Source organism: Cajanus cajan, chromosome 10 (assembly GCF_000230855.2).
Source record: "Cajanus cajan strain Asha chromosome 10, NIPB_CcT2T_4, whole genome shotgun sequence".
NCBI lineage: Eukaryota > Viridiplantae > Streptophyta > Magnoliopsida > Fabales > Fabaceae > Cajanus > Cajanus cajan.
Genome location: NC_138526.1, coordinates 33,714,865 through 33,740,426, shown reverse-complemented (window position 1 = coordinate 33,740,426; position 25,562 = coordinate 33,714,865). Strand labels below are relative to the sequence as shown.

The following is a 25,562-nucleotide window of genomic DNA, read 5'->3' as shown; positions in this document are numbered from 1 at the left end:
ACTCATAAATGCATGCATGTGGCGCCATACGGAAGATTTACAATTCATCATTGGTGACCCTAAGGTACACCTGGTTACATCACTGGTGACCCTAAAGTACACCTTATTAGCATGTTACGTCGTGGGTGACCATAAGGTACACCTAGCATGTTACGTCGTGGGTGACCCAAAGGTACACCTAACATGTTATGTCGTGGGTGACCCGAAGGTACACCTGGTTAGCATCGTTGGTATGCGGCCTCAGCGACACACCTGGAGTAACATATGCATATGATGCATGTCATACATTCATTATTTCATGGACTCAACATTTAACTTATTACAGAATTTCATCAAGTATATCATGTCATTATTTTTCATATTCTTATAATCATGGCTTGTCTCAATAGTCCATTCTTAGGTCTCATGTCATTTGTCCATATTTCACAAGGTCATGTCATAAATACTCCTCATAAGGTCCGCATAGGAATTCCTAGAGAACATTCTTTTTCATATTAAAACTTATTTAGTTTTAGCATTAATTCCATATTCATTTATTACTTTCAAGGAACAAAGTAACCAGGAACAAAGTAACAAGGAACAAAGTAGAGCAAACAGAAAAACAGAACAACAGGCAAGGGATTGGGGGCCAATCCGACAAACAAACTATCTAACAATTATTCCCACACCCCCGAGCGAGGTTTCTCACTCCCCCGTTACCTGGATAAGCGGAGTTGAAACTTGAGCAGAGCCTGCCCTATTTCTTTCCCTCTCTTTCTTTCTTTCTTTCTCTCTCTCTCTCCTCTTTCTCTCTCTAAGATTTCACCTTCTCACTCAGTATAAAATTTTCACCCCCTTGCCCCTATTTATAGGCATCCTGGCGCACCCGGAACGGCCCGTATTGATTTCGGAACGGCCCGTTTCGGATCCTTCGAATATATGCAAATTTTTCAACTGGAACGGCCCGTTCCAAAATCGGAACAGCCCGTTTTCCAAAAGCAGAACGGCCCGTTCTGAAATCAGAACGGCCCGTTCTGGAGTTCATTTTTACAGATATTGTCCATAATGAGAACGGCCTGTTTCCAACTTAAATTTTTAGGCATTTTTATTACTCTGGAACGGCCCGTTTCACTTTGGGAACGGCCCGTTTCACTTTGGGAACGGCCCGTTTCACTTTGGGAACGGCTCGTTCCGGAAAAACCCAAATAGGCCATTTTGCACATTTGGAACGGCCCGTTTCACTTTTGGAATGACCCGTTCTGCTTCCTCAAAAACAGTTTATTTCCATTGTTTGGAACGGCCCATTCCACATTTGGAACAGCCCGTTCCGGCGTAAAAAAAAGAATTTTATAAAACTTTCACAAATAATTTTAAATTATTAAAAACTTTTACAAATATTTTATAAAAATCCCTTTTAATTAACCAAAATAACTTATAAAAATAATTTTTATAAATATATAAAAATAGATAATAATTGATATTGCTATAGTAGAAATTCTGGAGTGTTACAAAAGTAGCAGCTTAATATTAGCTGGGAATTCAGTGACCTATTACTTTTAGAAGCAGATAAATTGTATGGACTAACAGTTATTAAAAATTATAAAATTATATGAGGTGTTATTCTTTTTCATCAGAGTTGGTCCTGACATTTTATAAATCATGGACGAAACAATAAATATGAAGACTTATAATTGATGTACTTCATTCCACACTATGAAACTTAGGATACTAGGATGAGAGACGAAATTTATCGATTATAAAAAAAAAAATATGAGAAGTAAAATTATTGTTTTTAAAGTACCGAGACTAAAATCCAATTTTAATGAGGGTCTTAAAACATTGTTTAGCCTCTCCCCCCTCGCTCTATATATATATTATATTCAATATATATAATATTGAATCATAATGTTAAATTGAATTATATTTTATTTTAATAAATGTAATAATTAATAATATTAAGCAATCGATTCAATTTCAATATTAATTATGACATATGTCGAATACAATATATTTCTTTTTATTAAAAGTTTGTATTTTTTTTCTAGTCATGAATATTTCTTAATCTATTGGTTCAGATACTAATTTAACTTATTAACGGTCATAATACTAAAAAAAAAAAATCTTTAGTTTAGTGAACTAAAATTATCCGTAGTAAAAAAATTGCATAATTTAATACCTCGATAAATATATTAAAATATACATTAAATACTGTCTTTTATATGGATTATATATATATATATATATATATATATATATATATATATATATATATATATATTTTGTCTTTTATATGAGTTTTTATATATTAAAAATATTATTAAATAAGAAGTAGTAATAACAAAATTTAACACCTACATACATATACACATTAAAAAGTTATTATATTTATTATTTTACTAAAAAATTTAAATGAGTAATTAAAATCAAGGATGTTATGTAATGACTAAGATATTCCATATATCAATAAATTAAGTCATATTGTTTTATGTAAAATGAATAAAGTAATGAGATGGCGTAATTTTAATCTACAAATCTTGCATGTGTTAGGGAAAGATGTTATAAATACAAAATTTATATGTAATGTTATTAAAAACTTTATTTTACGTTTGAGAGAAAAAATATTAAACTAAATTTAAAAGAAAAAATATAAAATACATTGATCATATAAAATAATTTTAGTATGTTATTTAATAAAAAATTATTATTTATAATAAATTATTAACTTTTTATAATAAATAAATAAATAACAAATCACATATGATTTATGATTGTATTTTATTTTTGTTTAATCTATATATCTATGTATCTATTTATATGTATATATAAGATTATTAGAGTTAGTCTAATAGTTGAGTTAGTTGAAAGTATAAAGATCGATGAAATTTTTATAATTTAATTATCTTAAAAAAAAAGTGTGCGAATGAAAATTAAATTGAATTTAAAAAAGGTATTTTGTTGTTTAATTAATGTGTGTGCTTTGTTACTTTACGTAACAATACAAATTTGAAGGTGGGAAGAGTGTAGAGTGTTTGTTAATTTGTTTACTCGTGCACAACTTTCTTTTTATATATCTTTTTGTCGCGGGTAATCCGTACCCGACCCGTTTTGTGAATCGGGTTTCAGATGCATAGATGAAAAGGAGAAAAAGCGAGTGAAGTAATAAGTAATAAGTTGAAACCAGAAACATTAGCAAGTTGTGCATCAATGGCGGATCTGAAGCATGATGGGTTTTTGACCTACGCTTACATTCTTCTCTACATTGCTCTTTCCAGTGGCCAAATCTTCTTCAACAAGGTTATCGTCAATCACTTCAAGCTCTTTTGCATTCTCTTTTTTTTTTTATTTTTTTATTTTTAAAATTTTAATTTTAATTTTTTTTTACCGGTAAAATGCATTGTCAGGATTCTATGTTGTGATTGCTTGGTTTGGTTCTTGTTTTGATTTTATTTATTATCTTTTATTCTGAAAGGTGTTTTGCGTGCTCGGAGGTTAGGTTAAATTCGCGGCGTGTGTTGTCGATTGGATTTGGATGTGCTGATGAGTGATTTGGCAGTTGTGATTGTGAGTGGTAGTTGACCATTTTGTTCAATTGTATTGGAAGCGTTTTAATTTGGCTGTTTACGGAGTGGAGTAGGTTCAGTGTAAGAGAATTGCAGCAATTGAGCACTTTTTTATGCATTTTTCTTTTTGGAATTTTTAGTGGCGTGTGAAATGGTGGTAGTAAACTGGTACTGACCTAATGCCGCAAGGGATACTGACATGTTTATGACACCTCTTCATGGTGTCAAAATTAAAGAAAAAAAATTGGTTCAGGCACCTCTAAACACCTTTCCGATGTGACTTGAGTATGAGTCAAGAGTGAGTCGGCATATGCTCTTAACTAAACACTTATCTAGCGCTTCTATTATTAAAAAAAAATAGGGCAACTTAGTTATAATTATTGCAATGCTCATGATATCTTGTTTTTATCTTTTGTGAGATTCATTTTCATAGGAATTACTAGTTATTTTAACTTTTGAGAGATATAGTTCATCTTCTAAGGGTCATTATGATATCAAAATTGTAAAGCCTGTATATATATAAAAATTCTAAGGGTCTTTAATGGTTTGGCTGTCTTTTTGGAGTGGTTCTTGAATCTTGAAAGTATTACTGTCTCCTGTTTTATCATAGATTTATGCTTAATTTGTGAGTGGTTTAATTTGAGGAGTGATTCAAGGAGAAAAGGCATAAAAACTGTGTTGTTTTGTGGCTGATGCATATTTTTGTCTTTTCAATTTATTATCTGCAGTGGGTTTTGTCCTCTAAGGAAATTAACTTCCCTTATCCTTTGGGGTTGACACTACTTCACATGGTCTTCTCCTCTGTTCTGTGTTTTGTGTTAACCAAGATTCTGAAGGTACGACTTTGTGATTGGTGTTATTTAATCAGTTACTGTTATGCAATGCAGGTTAATGATCTGTTTCTTACAGGTTATGAAGGTTGAGGAGGGAATGACTCCTGAAATGTGAGTAAATAAAGAATCTTTCTGTAGTTAATTGTTGATTTACAATAAGGTTTTATATATGGAACAATTTTGACTGTCATACTTCCTCTGGCTGTTGGTGACTCATGATATGTTAGAATTGGAATCTTAAGACATTTGCTGATTGAGAATAATATTAGCCAAAAATTTCAACTTATGGTTGCATGCTTGTTATCTTTGATCAATTATCCACAATAGATATGGAATATAGGAAGAAGTGAAATCATTGAAGATATAACCTTTTAAGAGGTATGGCATGATTGATCTGTACAAAATACACAAATAATATCTGGTGCATGGTGGTTAGAATATCATGATTTTTCATTCATATCACATGATTCGATTCAATATGATTTGGCAAGCTAGTGGTTGGTATCACGTAATGAATTGCAATTTGCAAATGACTTTGAGATACATGCATGAACTAGTGTGATTCTGATAGGGACTTGGGTGCTGGGGAGTGCCTAAGTCCCACATCGAGTAGTATGGGATGTTCAGTACAGTATTTAAGTGTTTAGCTCTTCCCCCTTAACAATTAGCTTTTAAGGGAGGGTTCCTCAAGTGCTTTGGTGCTTATTAATTGGTATCATGGCCAGTTGCTGGTGACTCGAAAATGGCTACTAATGGGAAGGGCTGACCAGATTCCAGAGAAGGGCTGAGTGAAGCATTATACACCATCCGGTCCATTATATAAGAAGCAAATAATTAATTTATCAAAACCAATAAAAGTAGTTAAAGATGTTAATTTTCATTAATAATGTGATTAAATTAATTTTTTTTCCTTAAACACTCTTTGAATTGAATGGTTTTAATAGTGATTACATTTAATAACACTACACCTAATTCAAAAATTAGCAATTAATGTATCTTAAAGTTGGTCTTTGTTCTTATAATTAGGACCAAAAAAGAGTACCCATTTATAACTTGTATTGTTAATAGATCAATAAATGCATCTACATATATGAGGGTATAAAAGAAAATTAGCAATTGATACATCTTAAAGTAGGTTTTTGTTTCTTATAATCAAGACCAAAAAAGTGTACCAATTTGTTTCATGTATAAAGAATCAGAGGGAGTAAAGTGTTGGTTGCCAGAGTGTTGGCTGTTAGGGGCGGTGTTATAATAGAGGCTTGAGTATTATGGGGGTGCCTTAGTCTCGCATCAAGTAATATCGGATGCTCGGTGCAGTATTTTAAGTGTTTGCTTCTTCCCTCTTAACTACTAGCTTTTAAAGGAGGGTTCCCCAAGTGCTTCAATGCTTATCAGATTTTGTACGACTGAATGATACGATTCACATTATTCAGTGAAATGCTGATTTATTGTTTTTTTGCTTTTCTTTCACCAATTGTCATCAAAGAAATTAAAGAGTTAGATAAGTTTAAATTGTCAAATCAAAAGGAACTGAAGGAGCTACATACTATGAGGCATAGATACTTAGTACGACATGGATACAGGAATACGATTTTTTCTTTATTGAAATTAAGTATATGAAACGTTATAGATACATTAAGAAAATAGAAAATTTTATATAAATATAAAATATTGGTAAAAAAGAGAGAGAAATGTGTCTTTGTAGAATATGTATATTAACTTTTAAAAGGTTTTTTTCGTTTAAAAATTTAAAAACTAAAAATAAATTTTTTTAAATATTAATAAAACGAACATTTGGGTAAAAAAAACATATCCAAGCCGTATCACATGTTATAAAGCCATATCCAACCATTGTAAGCCGTATCCAATAATTTAAAAAAAAATAATAATAATTTGATACTCCTTCGATATGTATCCTGACATATCCTAGCCGTATTGGTGTCTGATATGAGTATGACACCAATACTTTTCCATTTTTGGAGTATCCGGGCTTCTTAGGCTACATAGCACATCTGATTTGATTATTCCATTGCTCTGTTTTTATTCTTTGGAAATAGGGGCTTCTCACACAGTCACACTAAATCATTCTATACACATTATTTGGCTATATCTTTGTTTTAGAAGTTCAGCTGCCACGTTTTGATTTGAAAACTAACACTAGTGCTAATCATGTTGCAAAGTGACTGGCTCCAGAAATTTCTGCATAGTTGATTAGGTTCTTTGGATTTAATTGATATTTCTGTTGTCTTTTACATGCTTTAGTTTTGTAAGAATGGACTGGGCTGGTTGAATACTTGTGCCTATCAGCTTCTGCATAACGTCTTGTATGTGTGTCTGTGTTATACCTGTGAATGTGCATATGTACAAACGCATATCTTAAGATTATTAACTTCAAGTCTATGTACCTTTATAGTTGGTTGCATCAAATACATAAAATGTCTCCAAATTCCAGTTGTGTAATCATACCTTTATTGTTTCAGATATGCTACTTCGGTAGTTCCAATTGGGGCCATGTTTGCAATGACTCTTTGGCTGGGAAATACTGCCTACCTGTATATTTCTGTTGCTTTTGCACAAATGCTCAAGGCAATTAGTAAGTTTTAGTGAACTTGTTGGTTATTGACAATAGTTAGGTATCTTTGGCCATTTATATGATATCAACCAATGGAAAGTATAATTGCTAAATTTGTTTCTTGAGACATTTAAAATCATCAGATCTACTGTTTAAGCAACTTGCCTTAGTTGTACAATATATACTATAGTGATTATATGTTTTCACATTACTTTTTTTTCAATATGGCAACTAATTGCATAGTTGCTTTGGTTCTTCCATTATCACAGTGCCTGTAGCTGTTTTTGTGCTTGGAGTAGCTGTAGGACTTGAGGTAATGAGCTGCAAAATGCTTTTAATCATGTCGGTGATTAGTTTTGGTGTTCTAGTAGCTTCTTATGGAGAGATAAATATAAACTGGATTGGGGTAGTTTACCAAATGGGAGGTGTTGTTGGTGAAGCTCTAAGACTTATCTTCATGGAGATTTTTGTTAAGAGGAAAGGTCTAAAGTTGAACCCTATATCCGTGATGTATTATGTTAGTCCCTGCAGGCAAGTGTTTCTTTTCATAGTGTGACTTACTGTTACATAAATGTTTGAATAAATCCTGTGTGCTGTGAATTAGTTCTTATGAAAATAATTTTGGATTCTTCTGCAGTGCAATTTGTTTATTTCTTCCATGGATATTTCTGGAGAAATCAAAGATGGATGAACATGGACCATGGAACTTCCCACCTGTTTTGCTTATCCTCAACTGCCTTTGTACTTTTGCTCTTAACTTGTCAGTTTTCCTTGTGATTACACATACAAGTGCTTTAACCATTCGTGTTGCTGGAGTTGTCAAGGATTGGGTGGTTGTCTTACTGTCTGCTCTTCTGTTTGCTGATACAAAGTTAACAATTATCAATTTGTTTGGCTATGCAATTGGTAAGTATCTGGTTCTGTTTGGCCTTCTAAATTTTCCTTTCTCATAAGATATAGCCTTAGTATTTTTTCATGACATTTCCTGCAAATGCCAGAGCACTTCTACATATTCCACCGTCCAGGAAAATTGATAGCCCAGTATTGGGTCCTGGAAGCCAATGTGCCATTAGCGATACAAGTTTTAAAAACTCAAACAAAGATAGTCCTTCATTTTGGAAATTAATGTGAGCAAATTTAAGATCAATTAATTGTTAGGTTTCTAATATTGTTGGAGATTAACTAGTAGTATGTTATTGATGGGACAGAACTAAAGGGAGATTGTAGTAATGGAAATTGAGTATACAAAACACAAGTAGTGTAAAAGCAGAAGCTCCCTGGCAAATGGATTCCCAGGCCCAAAGCTATAAGCCGCGCCCCCCCCCCCCCAAAAAAACAACCCCCAAGGAATTATGACCTTCAATCATATTCATTGTCTGCATCCATAATTGACTTTCTCTCCTTGTCACACACAACAGATCTCCCTCCTAACTATTTTTGGGCCTGGGTTTTAGGCCTATGCAAATATAGTTGTAAGGCCTTCTTTCTTGGCTCAGTCTCAGCAACCTGAACCGTGTTTGTATTGATTATTCTATCAATTATCCAATTACAACAATTTCTCTTTTTTGTTTTTTGAATCCCTTTTTAAGGGGGAGAAGCGATGCAATATCTTCTACATTTTGTTTACCAATGCCTGTTGATCCAAGTGGTAAGAAACTTGGTTCTCTTTAGTAAAGTCTTGTGAATGAAAAATTAGGCACTAGGATAACTTTGCTTCCCTAAGGTTTCACTGATAGTCGGGATTTAAATTGACTTCTGGATATCAAGGGTTTCAGTCTCAAGCCAAAAAGATATTCCATATTTTGTTTTTGGTTTATTTTAGATGGATTTATAGTCACTGATGTACTAATCTGGAGTGTGGACACGATAAATTTGTTGAGCTGATTAAAAGTAGGCTATATGGTTAATTTTTGACAAAATATTTCTTAGAGAAGTATAAAGGCTTTACTCAAATCAAAAGCTGAACGATAAAATATAAAAATTATGCTAATTGTAAGTCTTGGATTAGATGCAATTATGAATGATCTTAAATGTTAATTAAGAAAAAAGAGCAGCTTCTGTAACAATTTTATTTTTTAATTTTTATCCAGCCATTGCTGGGGTAGCAGCATATAATAATAGCAAGTTGAAAAAAGAAGCCACTCGAGACACCGCAGATGATTCAGACCATGAATCTGTCCAAAGCGAACAGTCTCAGCCTTTAACCAGTAGATAATTGCAGTGAGTTACTGAAGGTATATAAATAATTTATTTGAAATATTGTTCTTTTTCCCACTTCCCACAATTTTGCTTCTTCTTAGAGTTTTTCTTTGTATCTCTTCCAGTTGTCCATGCCTTATTCAGAAGTTGATGAGACCATATAGTAGTTTTCATTCACTTTTCACATAATGTAGCAAGAGGGCATCAAATGTTCACGTGTAGTAGATAAAGGTATAAGCAAGCATTTTGTTACAATCTTGTAAACAGTTTCAGCTAAATTTAGATCGGGGAAAGCAATGTGCTGATCCAATGTAGTACATGGAGATGTAAAATACAAATTTTATCCTTTGAAAAAGAGGTGCTTGGCCATGGCATTTGATTTTTGAGGAATTTGAAGTCATTCACATTTCACAATGATTATTTGTTTGAAGCAATTACCAATTTCAATCTTAGCGATTCACTATTTCCGAGATGAGTGATCAAAGAGTAAAAGCCCCTGCACCTATTATTTATCATAATTGTACAATGGGCCGATAACCAGGGGTGTATAGTGCAGTTTGTTAGACAGATGAAAACTTGTTGAAATAATTTGTTTATTTAAAATGTATTAATAATATTCAATATTCTGATACAGATTGTTTCAGTGTTGCGAATCTTTGCTCCTATGTATTTTTGTTTTATGTGGATGCTTTTTGTTTTATGTGGATGCTTTTATGTATTTCGTGAATTTATCTCGTTGGTTCTCACGAGTCCATTAGAGATTTAGGAAGACAAATAATGTATTTTGCTCAAATACAAGGTATATATCGTGTATTTGAAGTATATCTGTATTTTGGTGCTACTGTTTGACATTTTCGGCATATATATTTTCTGATTATAACTTTGTGATAAGTTGATAACATGTTAGTGTCGCCATATATTGAAGTATATTATTGGGTAGGCAATCATACTATTTTCAATTAGTGGGTCCTCTCTGTCCTTGGGGTTAGGATACTCGAACATTTTGTGAGTAATGTTTAAAATATCTTTATTTATATTTTTGAATTTAAAATTATAAAAGTAAAAAAATAAATTAATTTTTAAAATCTTTTTTTTTTTTTTTTTTGGAACAAACAGACTCTTGCTGCAGATAATGTGCTTATTCCTATAATTCTGGCTGTTTACCAACTCTACATTGGTTTAAGTGAAATCGATCTTAATTTTTTTAGAAAAAGTTTTATATTCGATTTTTTCTTACGAAAAAACATGGTTGATTGAGAGATGAGATTTCACTAACACCGAATTTAAATGAAATACAGAGAAAGTAAGTACGAAAGGAATGAAGACAACATAAATAAATAATAGAAATGTAAAAGTTGCTTAGTTGAAAATAATTAATGTAGAAATATCAATAATTGAATATAACCTTATGTTATAATATAATTTTTTTACTATAAATATAAATATGATCTATATCTTCAAAAATATTTATTTATTATGATTTTTAATTATAATATAATTTAAATATTTTAATTAATTAATTATTATAAATTATAACTATATTTATCTTAATTTCACATGCTAAAATTCGTTATGACTGTTATACGAAATAGAGAATTGTAACAGTTTAGTGGAAAATTTATGCGATTTACTAGCTAGCATCCATTGGCTAATATTTTCAGCGTTGTGAAATTGAAATTGAGGCAGAAAAGGAAAATGAAGCAAGCACAAAAACACTATCTCCAAGAAATTTCAAATTACAAAACTCTTAAAATAAAAAAAATTCAATCTACCCATTTGTTCACTCCGAAAATATATATATTTTTCTTTATCTTTGTTAATATTCTTGATTTCCTCTATTTGAATTTTCATTCAATCTTCACATACTTAACACGTCCTAATTACTAGTAATTACTTAGTTGTAATATGTGGGCCTCATAAGGTGAGACATATATATATAAGCTTTATGTTTGTTTGGTAGAGCACAAATACATAACGACCAATGCCACAATCACTTCACTGTCATCAAAATCAGAGGCACACCCTGACACAGAAATTAAAGTAACGATCAAGGAAAAAGAAAACACAACAATGCTTGCCCAAGATCCACATCACTGACTTTTTAAGGCCACAGAAACACAGTACTATTACTATAGGTTGGTTATCTAGTGATGAGAGGTGTGTGACCCTTCTTTTGGGGCACTTGTACTGGTAGAGTGTCACTGACATGGTGAGATAAACCAACCCAAGTTTTCCTAAAAAAGATTATTTCAACCAAATTAATGAATTTCAAATTTCATTATTGAAGGAGAATGTTTAAAAGTAGTTTTGTCATCTTTGTTTTATTACATTGAAGGAGAATGGTTTTTAAATTACTTTTGTCAAAAAAAAATTGTTTTAATTTATATAGAGAGAAGATAGAGGATAAAGCATCTATTATTCTATTTAATTTGTTGATTCTCCTGTTAGCCAAGTTGGGTTTTGAGAAGAAACTTATTCCTAACAAAGTGATAGATCAAGAATTAAATTCCTAGTTATTGAATTATTAAAAAAGATGTTACTTGATGGAAAAAAGAAGAGGGAAAGCTTGTTACTAATTGTTCCTGTGTTAAGATACACACTTCACTTATCCTTGTTGTAGCGGGTCTGATCCTAGGTCTCGGTCTTCTCGTTCCTATCCGAGTAGTCTGATGTGAGGGGGTGTGCAGACACTCCAACGCTCAAGTAAGTGCTCGGCGTAATAAATGTGGTAGTTGAAAGTTAGTTACATACCTCGAAAGTGGTCTATTTATAGTGTTTTTTATTGGGCCGTGATTAGGAGCTGGGCCCCGAAAAATTAGGAGGCTAATCTGGCTTATTCCTTAAATTAATCCTTTCGTAATCATACTGGTGGAGTCCCGTGGGTCGGTCGAGCAAACCGACCCCTTCTATTTGACGAGTGTTCGGTGTGTTCGGGTATTGATTTCGGTCTCTGTTGGATTCGGATATTCGGTCGGGTCGGTCTCGATCCCATACAGTATACTAATTATAGTAGGTAATATTATAAATTTTTCATTAAAGTTTGTTTCCTACAACCAATCCAAAACTTTTGTTAGATTTATCCAACTAACGAAATCTTGTATTCAGACAAATTTTGCTCACAAAAGGTTTATATAGTAGAAAATATAGATACCCATTGCAATAATCTCATATACATATAAAAAAAATTGAATTATATTTGTAAAATATTATGACATATAAAGATTAAATACATAAATATATAGTTATTAAATAATGAAAAAATCTGACATAAAAATAATGATTTTTTTTTGTATATAAAAGAAACTCTCCACTAAAATCACAATAAATTACCCTGAAATAAATAAATAATTAATTAATTTGGAGAAAACTAAAGATAAAGAAGGTCGGAATAATTATCAAGAATTTTCCGATTCATTCATTTCTTGTCCGTTACTACTAGAAGTAGTAGAAGCTCCAAGTTCTCACTCTCAAACACTATTTTTCCCCAAAATTAATTTTCCCCTCTCAGCGGGTAACTAAGAAGTTAGAAGGCGCTAGAAAAAAATAAAAGAGAGAGAGAGAGAGCAAGAAGCGAAGAAGAGAGGGAAAGAAAAGCTGAGCCGAGGCGCGAGCGAGCGAGCGAGACATGCGATTGCGGTGGCGGCGCCGATCGACGGCCAATGCAGCGGGTCGTTGCGGCGGTGGTCTCGGGCGGCGTTGATGGCCCTGCAGATGACTTGGCAGCCGAGTCTCCTGAGTCAGAAGCGCAAAACCGGTCCTCCCTTAGGGCTCCGTAACCTAGGCAACTCGTGCTACCTCAACAGCGTCCTCCAGTGCCTCACCTACACTCCTCCTCTCGCCAATTTCTGCCTCCGCCTCCACCACTCCTCTCTCTGTACGTAACACCTCTCTCTCTCTCTCGTTCGCTCTCTGATTTCAATCGATTCCTCTTCCGTTCCGTAACCTAACGCGCTTCTTTCCTTCTTCCGATTCAGGTGACTCTTCCGCGTCTTCCTGTCCGTTCTGCATACTCGAGAAGCAGATTGCGCGTTCTCTGCGCTTGGATCTCCCGCACGACGCGCCGTCCAAGATCCAGGCCTCTCTGCGGATCTTCGGCCCGCACTTCCGCTGCGGCCGCCAGGAGGACGCGCACGAGTTCCTCCGCTACGTCATCGACGCCTGCCACAACACCTGCCTCCGCATCAAGAAGCTCCACCGCAAAGGCGGCGGCGGAGGCGGTGGAGGAGGAGGTGGAGGAAGAGGAGATGTTAACGCTGGCGGCGGCGGCGGCGGCAGCACCGTGGTGAAGGAGATTTTCGGCGGCGCCTTGCAGAGCCAGGTGAAGTGTCTGTGTTGTGGATACGAGTCGAATAAGGTTGATGAGATAATGGATATTAGTCTTGATGTTTTCCATAGTAACTCGCTTAGAGACTCCATGCAAAAGTTCTTTCAGCCTGAGGTTTTAGATGGCAACAATAAGTACAAGTGTGATAGGTGAGTTATTCAGTCTGTGTATTTGTCCGGTTTGTTAGGGACTGTTTGTACTGTTGGCCAATCAGAATTGGAATTTTATCTCGATAATTTTGCGGAATCCTTTAATGTAAGTCTTTATTAAAATGATTATGGAGATGAAACTTCGGTTTTGATTGGAAAACAGCATAAACAACGGCTATGGAAATGTATCTATGTTTTGTCTTATTTGTTTTGAGTGTGTTTGTGTGCGTTTTAATTATTGAAAGGATGAAACTGTTGGTGACTGTTGTTTAGTTGTAAGAAATTGGTGGCGGCGAAGAAGCAGATGTCTATACTTCAAGCGCCTAACATCCTTGTGATACAACTGAAGGTTTGTTATGTCCGTTTTTTTTTTTTTTTTTGGTTGTTTGGATTAGTGATAGCTTGGGATTTTTGAATGATGGTGTGCCGGTGCAATTTGGATTGTAGAGATTTGAGGGCATATTGGGTGGCAAGATTGACAAGGCTGTTGCATTTGAAGAGGTTTTGGTGCTTTCTAGCTTCATGTGCAAAGCAAGCCAGGTATGTATGGTTTTTGTTTTGAAATAGTTACTGTAACGGAGTGTTTGTATTTTTCACGTGGAGGCACACACTAACATGAATTAGGAAGCACCTCAAAGTAATAACTGTTTCTTTGTTATAATACTCCTAAAATACTCCTAACTGTAATTTGTATTTTTTTACTTTACACTAATACTGTAATACAGATGGAAATATCAGAACAGTTAGGTACATAATATGATTTATTACATGTCTCATGCTCACCTAAAACATTTATTTTTTCCATTTCATTTAATTCTAGGTTTTATGGTGATTTTATGCTAATTTTGACATTTTGTACATTGTATTATAGTTGAGTTGTATTTATAATTTTAAAACTTTACTGCATCCTCGTGTCTAAGTCTTTGTCATACCAAAATTTGTATCTTCACTTAATCAGAATGACCAAAAAAATCAGGGGATAAAGTCTCAATTGAAGTCTTCCAATTATTTGATGTTTTTTTATGCTACTTTTGTTTCGTTGAGCACACATGATAAATCTTACTATTTCCTGTCTCGTGTATCCATGACTACTTTTCTTATTATTCATTAAGAAAGAAGAGAGAATCAAAGAAAGTAGGACAATATACTCTCCACAAAAAAAAATTACAACAAAACCAAAAAATGGAACTTGAGATTTGAAATGCACATTAATTGGCACTTGGCAGCCCACTGTTGTCATTTTTATATTTACACATAATGGCTGGCTTGTAAAGAAGCTTTTCAAATGAGATGTTATGCCCTCTTTGTTTAGGCACTTGGCAAACTCATGCATACATTGTGGTAATATTTAATTGCAAAAGGGGTGGCTAGTTTAGAGCTCCAAACTTTCTGGGGAAACTTCATAGAGACTAAAATACTATTTATCGATGAGCCACTTGCAATAAAAAACATAAATTGCTTGGTGGAGGTCAATAAAGGTTCAGTATTCCAACCTAGGATGACATTTTGTAAGAATGTTGTGGTGTAACAGGGACAATATTGTCCAAGTCCTCCCCCCCCCCCCCCCCAAAAGGATATTTTTAGCTTCCTTTCTAACAGTTATCTTGATGTAGGATCCCCAACCAGAATATAAGCTCTTTGGCACTATTGTGCATTCAGGCTACTCCCCCGAATCTGGTCACTACTATGCTTATATAAAGGTTAGTTAAGTTTTAGTTTATCTATATGCAAATTATGTAGCCAATACATTGATTCCTAAATAACCCCTAATTGTGCCTAGAACCTAACTTCTTATTCTGTTTACAGGATGCAATGGGTCGGTGGTATTGCTGTGATGATTCTTGTGTAACAGTTGCAACCCTGCAAGAAGTTTTGTCAGAAAAGGTTTACATTCTTTTTTTCTCTCGAACTAACCAAAGGCCAGTGTCAAGTAGTAATGCTCTTGCTTCAAACGGTGTAAAGCCTCATTCCAATGGGAGCCAAGCATCTGAATGCCCAAAGGTTGGTGTACCACTGAAAGCAGAGCATGAAAAATCAAATTCTGAGCTATCTCCTTGGAAGGACATGCCAAGTGTGTCTAAGACAACTAAAGCACCGTCCAGTCCACGAGTGAAGTTTGACATTAATGGAAGTTCTACTTCCAAAAGAAATCCTGCTCCTGTAAGTGTCAATGGGAAAGTTGATGTTTCTAGGAGTCAACCTTTAGTAATAAATGGGCATGTGAAAGATTCGGTTTCTTTGGAGAATGGTAAGAAAGATCCTTCATCATTACTCACTAGGAATGGCATTGACAAATTGAAAAGAAAGGAGCCAGCATTTACAAATGGACACACTGATAATCAGACTGTTGATATTCATTCTGTAAAGTCAGATCCCAGGGAAAATACTGATAGAAGCAGGGTAGTAGCAAGTAGAGGGCCTGACAACTTTAAGCAAGAAAGCAATGGCCTCAATAGCAATCCTAAAATACTGGGGAATAAGAGAAAGGTACAGGAGGCCCCATGCATTTTGCTTGCACATGATAGTGAGTCTCAAGCAAGAGTTCAAGAATTGAAGGACATGTAAGATATACTGAAATTCAATCTTTTTATCTTAGAGATTATAGCTAAAGATTTTTTTTCTCGCAATGATGCCTTGCTATGCTTTTATGTTTTATGATATACATTGAAATTTAGCATCTTATATTTTTGTTGGTGTTTCATAGCCTGGATAGAGGCTTCAGTAGTTGGGTTTAGACTGTTGTAGTTAGTTAATGCTTGACATTTTTTTCATGAAACCTTACTTTGTATAGGCTTTGTTATTTGTAGTTGTTACTTGTTATTGTTTGGATAACCTAATTGGTGGGGAGAGGAATACTATTAGAATTTGGGCTTAGGGCCTTACCTCAATCTCACAAAATTAACTTGTAAGGTAAGGATTGTCCAAACTTTATAAGCACTACTATAGCCTTATCTTTAGTCGATGTTAGATTATATCATCCCCTTACACCTATCACAATGAAGGTGCATGAAGCCTCAAATTAAGTTAGGCCAAGGGTGTTTGCAATTAAGGTGACTTGACACATCTCTTTACACCCCGACTATTGGCATGGAGCGTGCAGGTGGCCCAATAATGGATCTAGAATAAATTCTGATATTGTATTAGAATTTAGGTTTAGAGCCCAACTTAGTCCCATAAAACTTTGTAAGATGAGGATTGTCAAAACTTTATAAGCACTAAGCCTTATCTCAAGTTGATGTTGGACTATATCTACCCCTTCACACCTATCACAATAAAGGTGTAGGAGACTACAAATTAAGGCGAGAAAATGGTGTCCCCAATTAAGGAGACTTAACAAATACAAACATTTGGTACATTTCTTTTGGTATGCAAGTCATGTAAAATTCCAATTTGAAGGAAATATTGTGCAATAAATAATGTTAATGGATGTTCCACAATAATTTTTTCTTAATTTCATAATTTATCTTCCTCCTCTATCTTAAATATCCCAAATGCCTTCCAAAAATATGTTGATCTTGTTAAATTTTTTCAGGACATTAATCTTCCTGATTTATACTGTACTGAAATCTTCCTGATGTATACTGTACTCACCAACATTCATTTACCTATTGCCTTTGACAATCAGTTGCACAGCTTTACATTCTAAAATACTTTTTATATTTCTTATTCAGATACTGTTTTCTTTCTATAATAATGGTTATATGCCTGGTTCTGATACTATGTTTTCAAAACATTACTCAGCCTTGGAAAAGAGGCAAAGTCAGTTTTGAAGTCATGTGGCTGGACAGATATGGTCTGTGAAAGAATGCGTTCTAGAAAGAAGAAGTTACGTGAACAAGAAGCTGGAAATTTTACAAATGCAGATGAAACAAGGTAAGGGTGATCATATTCTATGTTGTTTTATACATTGAGTCATTGATATTACATACAAACATGGCTGTTGCGCAATTTTTATAAATCATACACTGTTTTTAACTATTACATTACTTTTTAATTACACAAGAGATTCATTTCCAAGTGTGGTTATAGATTCCAGGCGAAAGGAGGTAGGTTTCTAAAATCAAGCTTATTATGATTAAGCTTTGTAAAAGTATGATTGACCACCAAGCAAGGTTATCAATAAGGTTATACGGCGGATGGCGGCAACGACCTTTAAGTGCCATATTGCCATGGCGGATGCCATGGCGGTCTATGGCGGACATCATGGCGGACAAAAAAAAAAAGAAATATATATATATATATATATATATATATAATATGATGCAAAAGCAGAAAAATAACAAACACAGCCACATTAAGAAACATAAACATAAACAAAAACAGCCATCAAAACAAAGCAACAATGTTAAAAAATAGCAAAACACAATTGTCATTCCTAAAACTATTTTGTTTAATCCCCTTCACTCTTCATCCTCATCAATGTCTGCATAATTAATTTCTACATGATGATGTTTTTCATTCAAAAATCCTTCAGCTTCTTCTCCATCTGAATGTATGAGATTAGCATTTGGTTCCTCCTCCTCACTGCTAGAGCTAGAATCCTCTGATGTCTCAACTTCTTCAACCCTTTTCCCCTTATTCTTTGAAGCTAATCCTTTGGCTCTTTTAGAAGGATTAGTAGATGTTCCTACTTGCTCCTCCCCACTTGCTCCTCTCCTTTTGTGACGCCTAGTGTATTGTCTAGGCTCATCAAGTCCTGAAGCTTGATAAACTTGTCTCCAAGTAAGGTCATCATCTCCTTCATGAACCCTCTCATCTTCACCTTCTTCCTCATCCATCTCTCCAATTAGCCACTCATTGCAATCATCAATCCCATTGAGACTAATGGGATCGATTTCATCCTTAAGGTTATACCTTTGATGGAGTGCTTGATTATACTTGACAAATACCAAGTCATGTAGTCTTTTATGCTCGAGTCTATTCCTTCTCTTGGTATGAACCTAAAACAATTAAATAAATACTTATTACTTAAGGAATAATAAGCAAAACATTGATTATTAATTTTAAATTGGAATTAAGAAATTAATTACTTGCTCAAAGACGCTCAAATTACGTTCACAACCCGAAGCACTACATGTCAAGCTAAGGATCCTTATTGCAAGTTGTTGCAAATATGGAGTATCTGAACCATACATCCGCCACCATTGAGCTACAAATGCAAACAAAATATGTTAACACAAACACTTGAGCAAATGACTTTATGACTTAGAGAATAATAGTTCAAAAGTTGCAATGTTTTGTCTCTTACCCGGTGCAACTTCACCCCTCATTGCTATGGCAATTGTGCACCCAAACATACCACTCGCAGCTTTATAGTGAGCCAACTCCTTATGAACAGTCTTTTCCATCTCCAAATCTCCCAGCAATTTATTGATACAATCATACAAACCCCTAATAATCTCACCATTAAACTCCATCTGTGGGTTGGCATAAAAGAACTTTGGGTTCAAAAAGTGACCAGCAGCATGTAAAGGGCGATGAAGCTGAATATCCCATCTTTTATCAATGATTTCAAACACATCCTTGTATTTGCTTTCATCTTTAAAAGATTTCATAATGGTTTCCTTTGCCTTGTCCATTGCCTCATATATGTAGCCCATGGCTGGTTTTTTCTCACTATCCACCAGCCTAAGCACTTTTACAAGAGGAGCCATCACTTTCAGAATGAAAACTACATTCTTCCAGAAACTAGGCATCAAGACAGTTTTTGTGGCTTCCTTTCCCTTGGCCTCCTTTGCTAGCTTGTTTTGATTCCACTCTTCTGACACAAACATCTTTCGGAGATTAGTTTTCTCTTGATGAATCCTCGCGGGAAGGCTAGGGTGGCGTGCGTCGGAGGCTGCGACGGTGGCAGCTGCGAGAAGAGACTTCTTAGTTCTTACGTGATGGTCGCGGCTGCGTCGGAGGCTGCGGGTGGCGGTTGCGTCGGAGGCTGCGGTGGCGGTTGCGTCGTCGGCGTCGGTGGCGGCTGCGTCGTCGGCGACGGTGGCAGATGCGGCGTCGGAGTCGGAGCAGTTGCGCGGGGTGGGGGGGGAGGTCTGCACGAAAGGGATTTAGGGTTTCTAATACCCTATTTCAGCTGTAAAGTGCCCAACCCGGAAAACAAACCCGGGTCCAAACCCAAAAAAAAAAAAAAAAAGACCCAAAACGAAAAACAAAAAAAAAATGGCCCAATAACGGCGCCATGTCCGCCATCTCCGCCACGCCAAACCCGCCGTAACGGCCGCCATGTCCAAAATGGCGGAACCCCGCCATTTTAGCCCCAAACCGCCATAACGGATTGCGGACGCCGCCGCCACGCCGTTATGGCCCCGTTATGGCGCCACCATATCCGCCATTTGATAACACTGCCACCAAGTGGTAGAGGTAAACATTGTTTAGAAACCTTAAGGATGACTTCATGTATAGTAATCTACTGTGGATTCTACTTGTTGATTTTTGAATCATTTGTAACCTTCATATAATGTACAGACTTAATATGGAGTGGATTAATTGAGAAATATCGAGATTTATATTAGAGTTGAGGAACTTTAGTTATAAAATAGTCGAGGTTAATGTTCAAAAAGATAAAACAAACTTTCTTTTTGTATGGATGAGGGCTCAGATTAATGTTGTTGGCAATGTGGCATCTCTGGTTAAGTGATTGAGAAGATTTTTTTTTCTTAGCATTTGTTGGAACAAAAGGGTATTTGCTTGCAAGGATGAATAGGAGACAGTGCTGATAGGAACAGTTAGGTTTAGATTAAGGGGGGAAATAAGGGTAGAAACAGGGGCATTTAGGAAATTGTATTTTGTGAACTGGGCAAGTGCTCGGTTATAAAAGGGGACTCCCTTTATGTTATTTGTGATTATGTATTAGAATATATTATCACTTAGAATTACTTTTCACATTTCCTTATCATCTCACAATTTGTTTCCTTATTTAGTTAGGATTATGATCTTAGAATAATATAAATAAGGGCTAGTTCTTTATGTTTTGTATCACATTGCATGGTGATCACAACAGTTTTATCTCTTTAAGTGAGGTTGACGATGTGGATCACATGATATCGTGGGGCTCAATTAACTCAAAAACCAAATTCTCAGTGATATTATTCACTATTGAATCCCTTCAATAATTTCCTCCAATCTCCTCTTTTTACCAGACTGGCAATCATGCTATACTCTCTTCACTGGTGCCCCCAACTATCAACATTCACTGTCATATAGCTGGTTGTATAGTAGAATGATAAAATTTTCCTCGAGATTTTGATTTCTTTCTCCATTTCAACCACCCAGTATGTGTCATGTGCTTGACGTCTTAATTTCCCATTTTTTGTACTATTGATTTCAAATACTTCGAAACTCGTGGTATGACATATCCTATTTTTACCTCCAACGCATTTTTCCTCATGTCTCTTGCTAAAATTATAATGTATATAGTCTGACCTTGCTCTTACTCAAGTGAAAGCCCTTTGATCCTAAAATATGTCTTCAAAGCTCAAGTTTAGAGTTAATCTCTTTTGATTCCTCAATCACCACTATATCATCTGCAAATAACATGCATCTAGGGATAGCCGTTCCGTTGAGCACATCCAAGAATAAATTAAACAAGGACTCAAGGCTGAGCCTGATGTAAACTTATCCTTATAAAAAAGTTCTTAGTTTCTCTATGGTACTCAATCATGTCTTTTCCAAGACAATAAAAATCATATGCAAGTTTTTGTTTTGTTTTGTTTGTTTGTTTGTTTGTTTTTTTTTTTTTTTTTTTGTTTCAGTACCTTCCCATTATGATGTGGTCCACTAATAAGGATTATCGTATCTCTTTATTTAAATCTTGATTTATTTTAGTTTATCTTTTTTTAATAAGATTTAGCTATCAGAATATCTGATTTCAGATCCTTATTTTATTAATTAGGATATTATATGATCCTATTAATTAGGGATCACTTTTTTTTTATTATCTATTAGGATAATTGTTACTTATGATCTTATTAATTAGGGATATCTTGGTAACCATTTTAAAGGTCAGACTTTATTGGAATATCATCAATGAGAAATAATTTTCATAAAAAGATGTGTTAGTGTAAGAGGGGCTCTGTAAACTGTCAAGGGCGAGTCTGCTTCTTGCTTTCACCATAGGTTGAAAGCAGGATTATTCCATGTCTGTACCCTTGACTCAATCCTATTTGAAGGTTTGTAATAACCTTGTATAAGATAATTAGCTTCTGTTGCGAACCTTCCTGACACAGCCAAATTGATTCATTTCTTTGCTACTGTAGTTTTTCTGCTCTTCATCTATGACTATGACTATGCTCAATCACCTTTCCCCATAATTTCTTAGTGTAGTTCATAAGTTTTTTCTCTGTAATTTACGCGATAATAATATCTCCCACATATATAGGAACCAAAAAGTTCCCCATCCACCCATCTTGCATTTTCTTAGATCTCAAAATCTATTAAATAGCTTAGTGAGCCAAATGATAACTTGTTCTCTTACACATTTCCAAACTTCAATATAAATATATTAGGACCAACAACTTTATCATTATCCATACACTTTAAGAAATTATTTCACATGTCCAAATGATACCTCGTTTCCCTACACATTGATATCTTCTAAAATATTATTCAGTCTCTATTTTCCCAATTTCTTCCCTTAATGCCTCAAACTCTATACTCTCAACATGGTAATGAAGCTATACCATCTTTTGTGACTTGTCCTACCTTTATTCCATTGCTAAGCTTCATAGGAGCTGGAACTATTTTTAGTCACCCCTTGCCATGTCATCCTTCTGGCATCATGTTCAGCAGTTTCTTTCTCCATATGCTGTTGTTTCACCGTTAGCCGGCATTGTTCCACTTCTGGCTGCTCTATGGCATTGTTTTTGACTGGCAACCACACAATTAAGATTACCCAAGCCAGATGCGTGCACATCCAGTATCCTGGCAGTCTTCCTCCCTCACTGCTTCTGTCTGACCACTGTCTGCCACTTTTCAGCCACTGTTACTATATTTTAGTATTTGTTTTGATATTTCTTTATTATCTCATGATTTATTTCTCTATTTAGTTAGGATTATAATTCATTATAAATAAGGGTTAGTGTTTTTATGTTTTGTATGATATTGCAATACATCACAATACTCAACAAAATATTACCCAGCATCTATTTTCTCAATTTCATCCTTCAATACCTTAAACCCGATAAATTCTACATTATAATATGTAGTGTACTGATATTGTTCAATGTTAACCATTTTCTACTCCGCAACATTTTAGTCTTTTAGCTTTATAGTCTGTTTGCATGCATTCTATGTGCATATGTTGTATGTCCATATGCTTTGTTCGCACTTACAATAAAAAAGGTTCCTACATATGTCCAAGGCCTGAGCATAGACTAACCTTTTGTATTTAGCTATAGCATGTAGTACCTATTGAGAATTGGGATGAGGTTTGTGATGTTATCCTTTTTTTCAAGTGATAGCATGTTCATTTAAAGTTATTTTTATGAAGTTGATGGTGTTAATGGTTCATAATGGGGTTTTGCCTTGACAACCCAGTTTTTTTTCAATCGGCCTCGGTGCAGTACACTGATGGGACATGGTTCATATAGTCTCAATTCTCAAAATTGGAGAAAGGGAGAAAAACCAAGAGTAGCTAAAATCTTAGTTTTTAGTTTTATTAATGATTTCTTGTAGTGTTATTTATATTTCTGTTACGGCATTTAGTTTTGTTTCTTCAACTATTTAACAACTATGCACTGAAAGTTCTCTTTCCATGTTTCTTAATACTAGTGGGGTTGAGGTACTCTATGCTTATATATTTGTTTAAAAATCTTTAAAAATTATCGATGTTTGTTGAATCAACTTGTGTTGCACTTAGTCCTCAAATCTCAATGTCTTGGATTTGAGTTTTGGGTTTGTGAGAATAATTAATTTTCAATATTATTATTTTTATTTAAAAATTCAAGGGTAAAGTAGTCCAAAAATTGTGTACATGAAAACAGGGAATCACTTTGTTAAATGTGTTTAAAAATTACTAATGGTTGTTGAATCAACTGGTGTTTGTGTCTAGCCCTCAAATCTCAAGGTTTTAGGTTGAGTCTTGAGTTTGTAAGAATAGTTAATTTTCAATGTTGTTTTTTATTAAAATTAAGGAAAAAATAGTCTAAAAATTCTGTATACGAAAACAAAGAATCGCATTTATATATAGGTATAAATAAGGACTACCATGATTGTGATTTGACTCTGGTTATAATCCTTCGATGTGCACTACGTGTGATGCAGGAAGTTGTTAATAGGAGATGCGCAGGGAGCTTTGACATCACAGATTCCTGAGTCATTGAGAAAGGATTTGATTGAGCGACTCCGATCGTTTAGCCAAGAAAAAGTACATTTTTAAGGACCTTGATCAGAGCATGGTATGAGGTGATCTATTATTTTATTAAATGGGTTTTCCGTTCTATAAGCCTTTAACTCTGGTTTGATAGTTTCTATTTCATTTTCAAAATTGTTGCAGCATGTTGATCTGTCTTGCTAATTATTGAGGCGTGGTGTGTATACTCTGTATTACTAATTATTTTAGTGATGGTGGTACCCTTACTGGCATGTCAGTTCGGGTTTGTTACATACTAACTCTTTGAGCTAGTGCTGGCGATAGTAGCAGGAGAATGTGGAGACTTGTTATCATTGAAGCATGGCTTGGTTATGCTTCTAGGTGCTTCATGCATATTTGAGCTAGAAGTTCAGATTTCATGTCTTGCCCTAGGTTTAGTTTCTCCGTGGAGGTTACGAAGTTCTATTCAATCTTGAGGAGAGCTTGTCAGGAATTCTATTCATTCTGTACAATCTATTTTAGTCATGTATTGGAGCAAATTCTTCATTTCTATAAAATTGCTCAACAAATTTTGCAGCGAGGATGAGGCTGTGCATGACTTGTGGATATATGATGCTATCAACAATGACTGTACTTTCCGGTATTTAAAAAAAAAAATCATTTGCTACTAACTTTTTTCTCCTATACCCTAAATCCTAAACACGTGCAACCAAGTAATTTGGTTAAAAAATAGCTTTCAAGATGTTTAAAAAAATCAAGCAATTCTACACCGTTGTGGAAGCTGCAAATAATTTGATATATAAAATGATTGATCATTTTGGTCTTGAAAGATTTAGATCAGTCGCATTACTTACTAAAAGATAAAATTTAAGTGTGAAAAAAGACTGAACATAATTGTTAATGGGAAAAAAAACAAGTCAATTTTTTTAAATGTTTCAGTTAATTAAATTATTTTTAATGTTTTGGTTTGATTAAAAAAAAAAAAGTTATACCAGTATAAGTTGGATAATCTAATACCATTTTTAAAAAATGCTTCTTGAAAAAAATTAAACTAGTCGACTTAATTAAAAAAATTCATTTGATCGAATTACTTTTATAAAAAGATCCAATTCAGTGTGGTATATATATATATATATATAAATAAAATAGTATATGGCCCTAAAAAATATATTCGTCTTGAAAGATGTAAAGGTCAAGAACATGAGTTTTGTGGATGGAATAGATGCGAAAGAAACGCAACAACTTGATATTTTAGGAGCGAAGGGTGATTATTATTTTTGAATTAATGGAAATTATTTAAAATTTAGATGTCGAAAAGGTATTTTATATCTAAGTGGTATTTGTCTTGGAACTGTAAAAGTAAAAATAGGCTGATGATTTTACAATCATACTTTGTTAATGGCGATTGCGGATTAATGAAGTGTAAAACACATTAACGTTAGTTTATATATTATGTTTGTCTAAATGAACTTTTACTGGTTTGGTATATGGAGTTATGACACATGAATAACTTTATTTCTTATTAAGCAACGCTTTAATTAAGTTTTATGGTTAAAAAAGGTTTATAAGTGTGTTCTTTATCATAGCAAAGTGGGACCAAATTGAGAACTTTATCAAGCATATGGTAGGAC

General features: G+C 34.4%; 2 protein-coding genes across 5 annotated transcripts; both read left to right on the top strand.

The window, feature by feature from the left end:
- Positions 1 to 3,083: 3,083 nt before the first annotated feature.
- LOC109806626 (Nucleotide/sugar transporter family protein) lies at positions 3,084 to 9,776 on the top strand. 3 transcript variants are annotated; one of them, XM_083065463.1, is made up of 9 exons: positions 3,135 to 3,273; positions 3,449 to 3,540; positions 4,268 to 4,375; positions 4,449 to 4,483; positions 6,853 to 6,965; positions 7,214 to 7,475; positions 7,582 to 7,850; positions 9,035 to 9,178; positions 9,269 to 9,776. In XM_083065463.1, the coding sequence occupies exons 2-8, from the start codon at positions 3,517 to 3,519 to the stop codon at positions 9,157 to 9,159; spliced, it is 936 nt and encodes a 311-aa protein (XP_082921589.1). In that variant the 5' UTR covers positions 3,135 to 3,273; positions 3,449 to 3,516; the 3' UTR covers positions 9,160 to 9,178; positions 9,269 to 9,776. The 3 variants fall into 3 exon arrangements, with proteins under 3 accessions (XP_020224678.1, XP_020224679.1, XP_082921589.1); XM_020369089.3 differs by lacking the exon at positions 3,449 to 3,540 and having other exon boundaries at positions 3,084 to 3,273; XM_020369090.3 differs by lacking the exons at positions 3,449 to 3,540; positions 4,268 to 4,375 and having other exon boundaries at positions 3,130 to 3,273; positions 4,427 to 4,483.
- Positions 9,777 to 12,618: 2,842 nt separating this feature from the next.
- UBP25 (ubiquitin-specific protease 25) lies at positions 12,619 to 24,511 on the top strand. 2 transcript variants are annotated; one of them, XM_020367927.3, is made up of 9 exons: positions 12,619 to 13,017; positions 13,118 to 13,616; positions 13,890 to 13,965; positions 14,064 to 14,156; positions 15,230 to 15,316; positions 15,423 to 16,177; positions 17,358 to 17,489; positions 23,883 to 24,023; positions 24,115 to 24,511. In XM_020367927.3, exons 1-8 carry the CDS (start codon positions 12,843 to 12,845, stop codon positions 23,995 to 23,997), a joined length of 1,932 nt encoding a protein of 643 aa, XP_020223516.1. In that variant the 5' UTR covers positions 12,619 to 12,842; the 3' UTR covers positions 23,998 to 24,023; positions 24,115 to 24,511. The 2 variants fall into 2 exon arrangements, with proteins under 2 accessions (XP_020223516.1, XP_020223515.1); XM_020367926.3 differs by having other exon boundaries at positions 12,620 to 13,017; positions 23,883 to 24,016.
- The last annotated feature ends 1,051 nt before the right edge of the window (positions 24,512 to 25,562 follow it).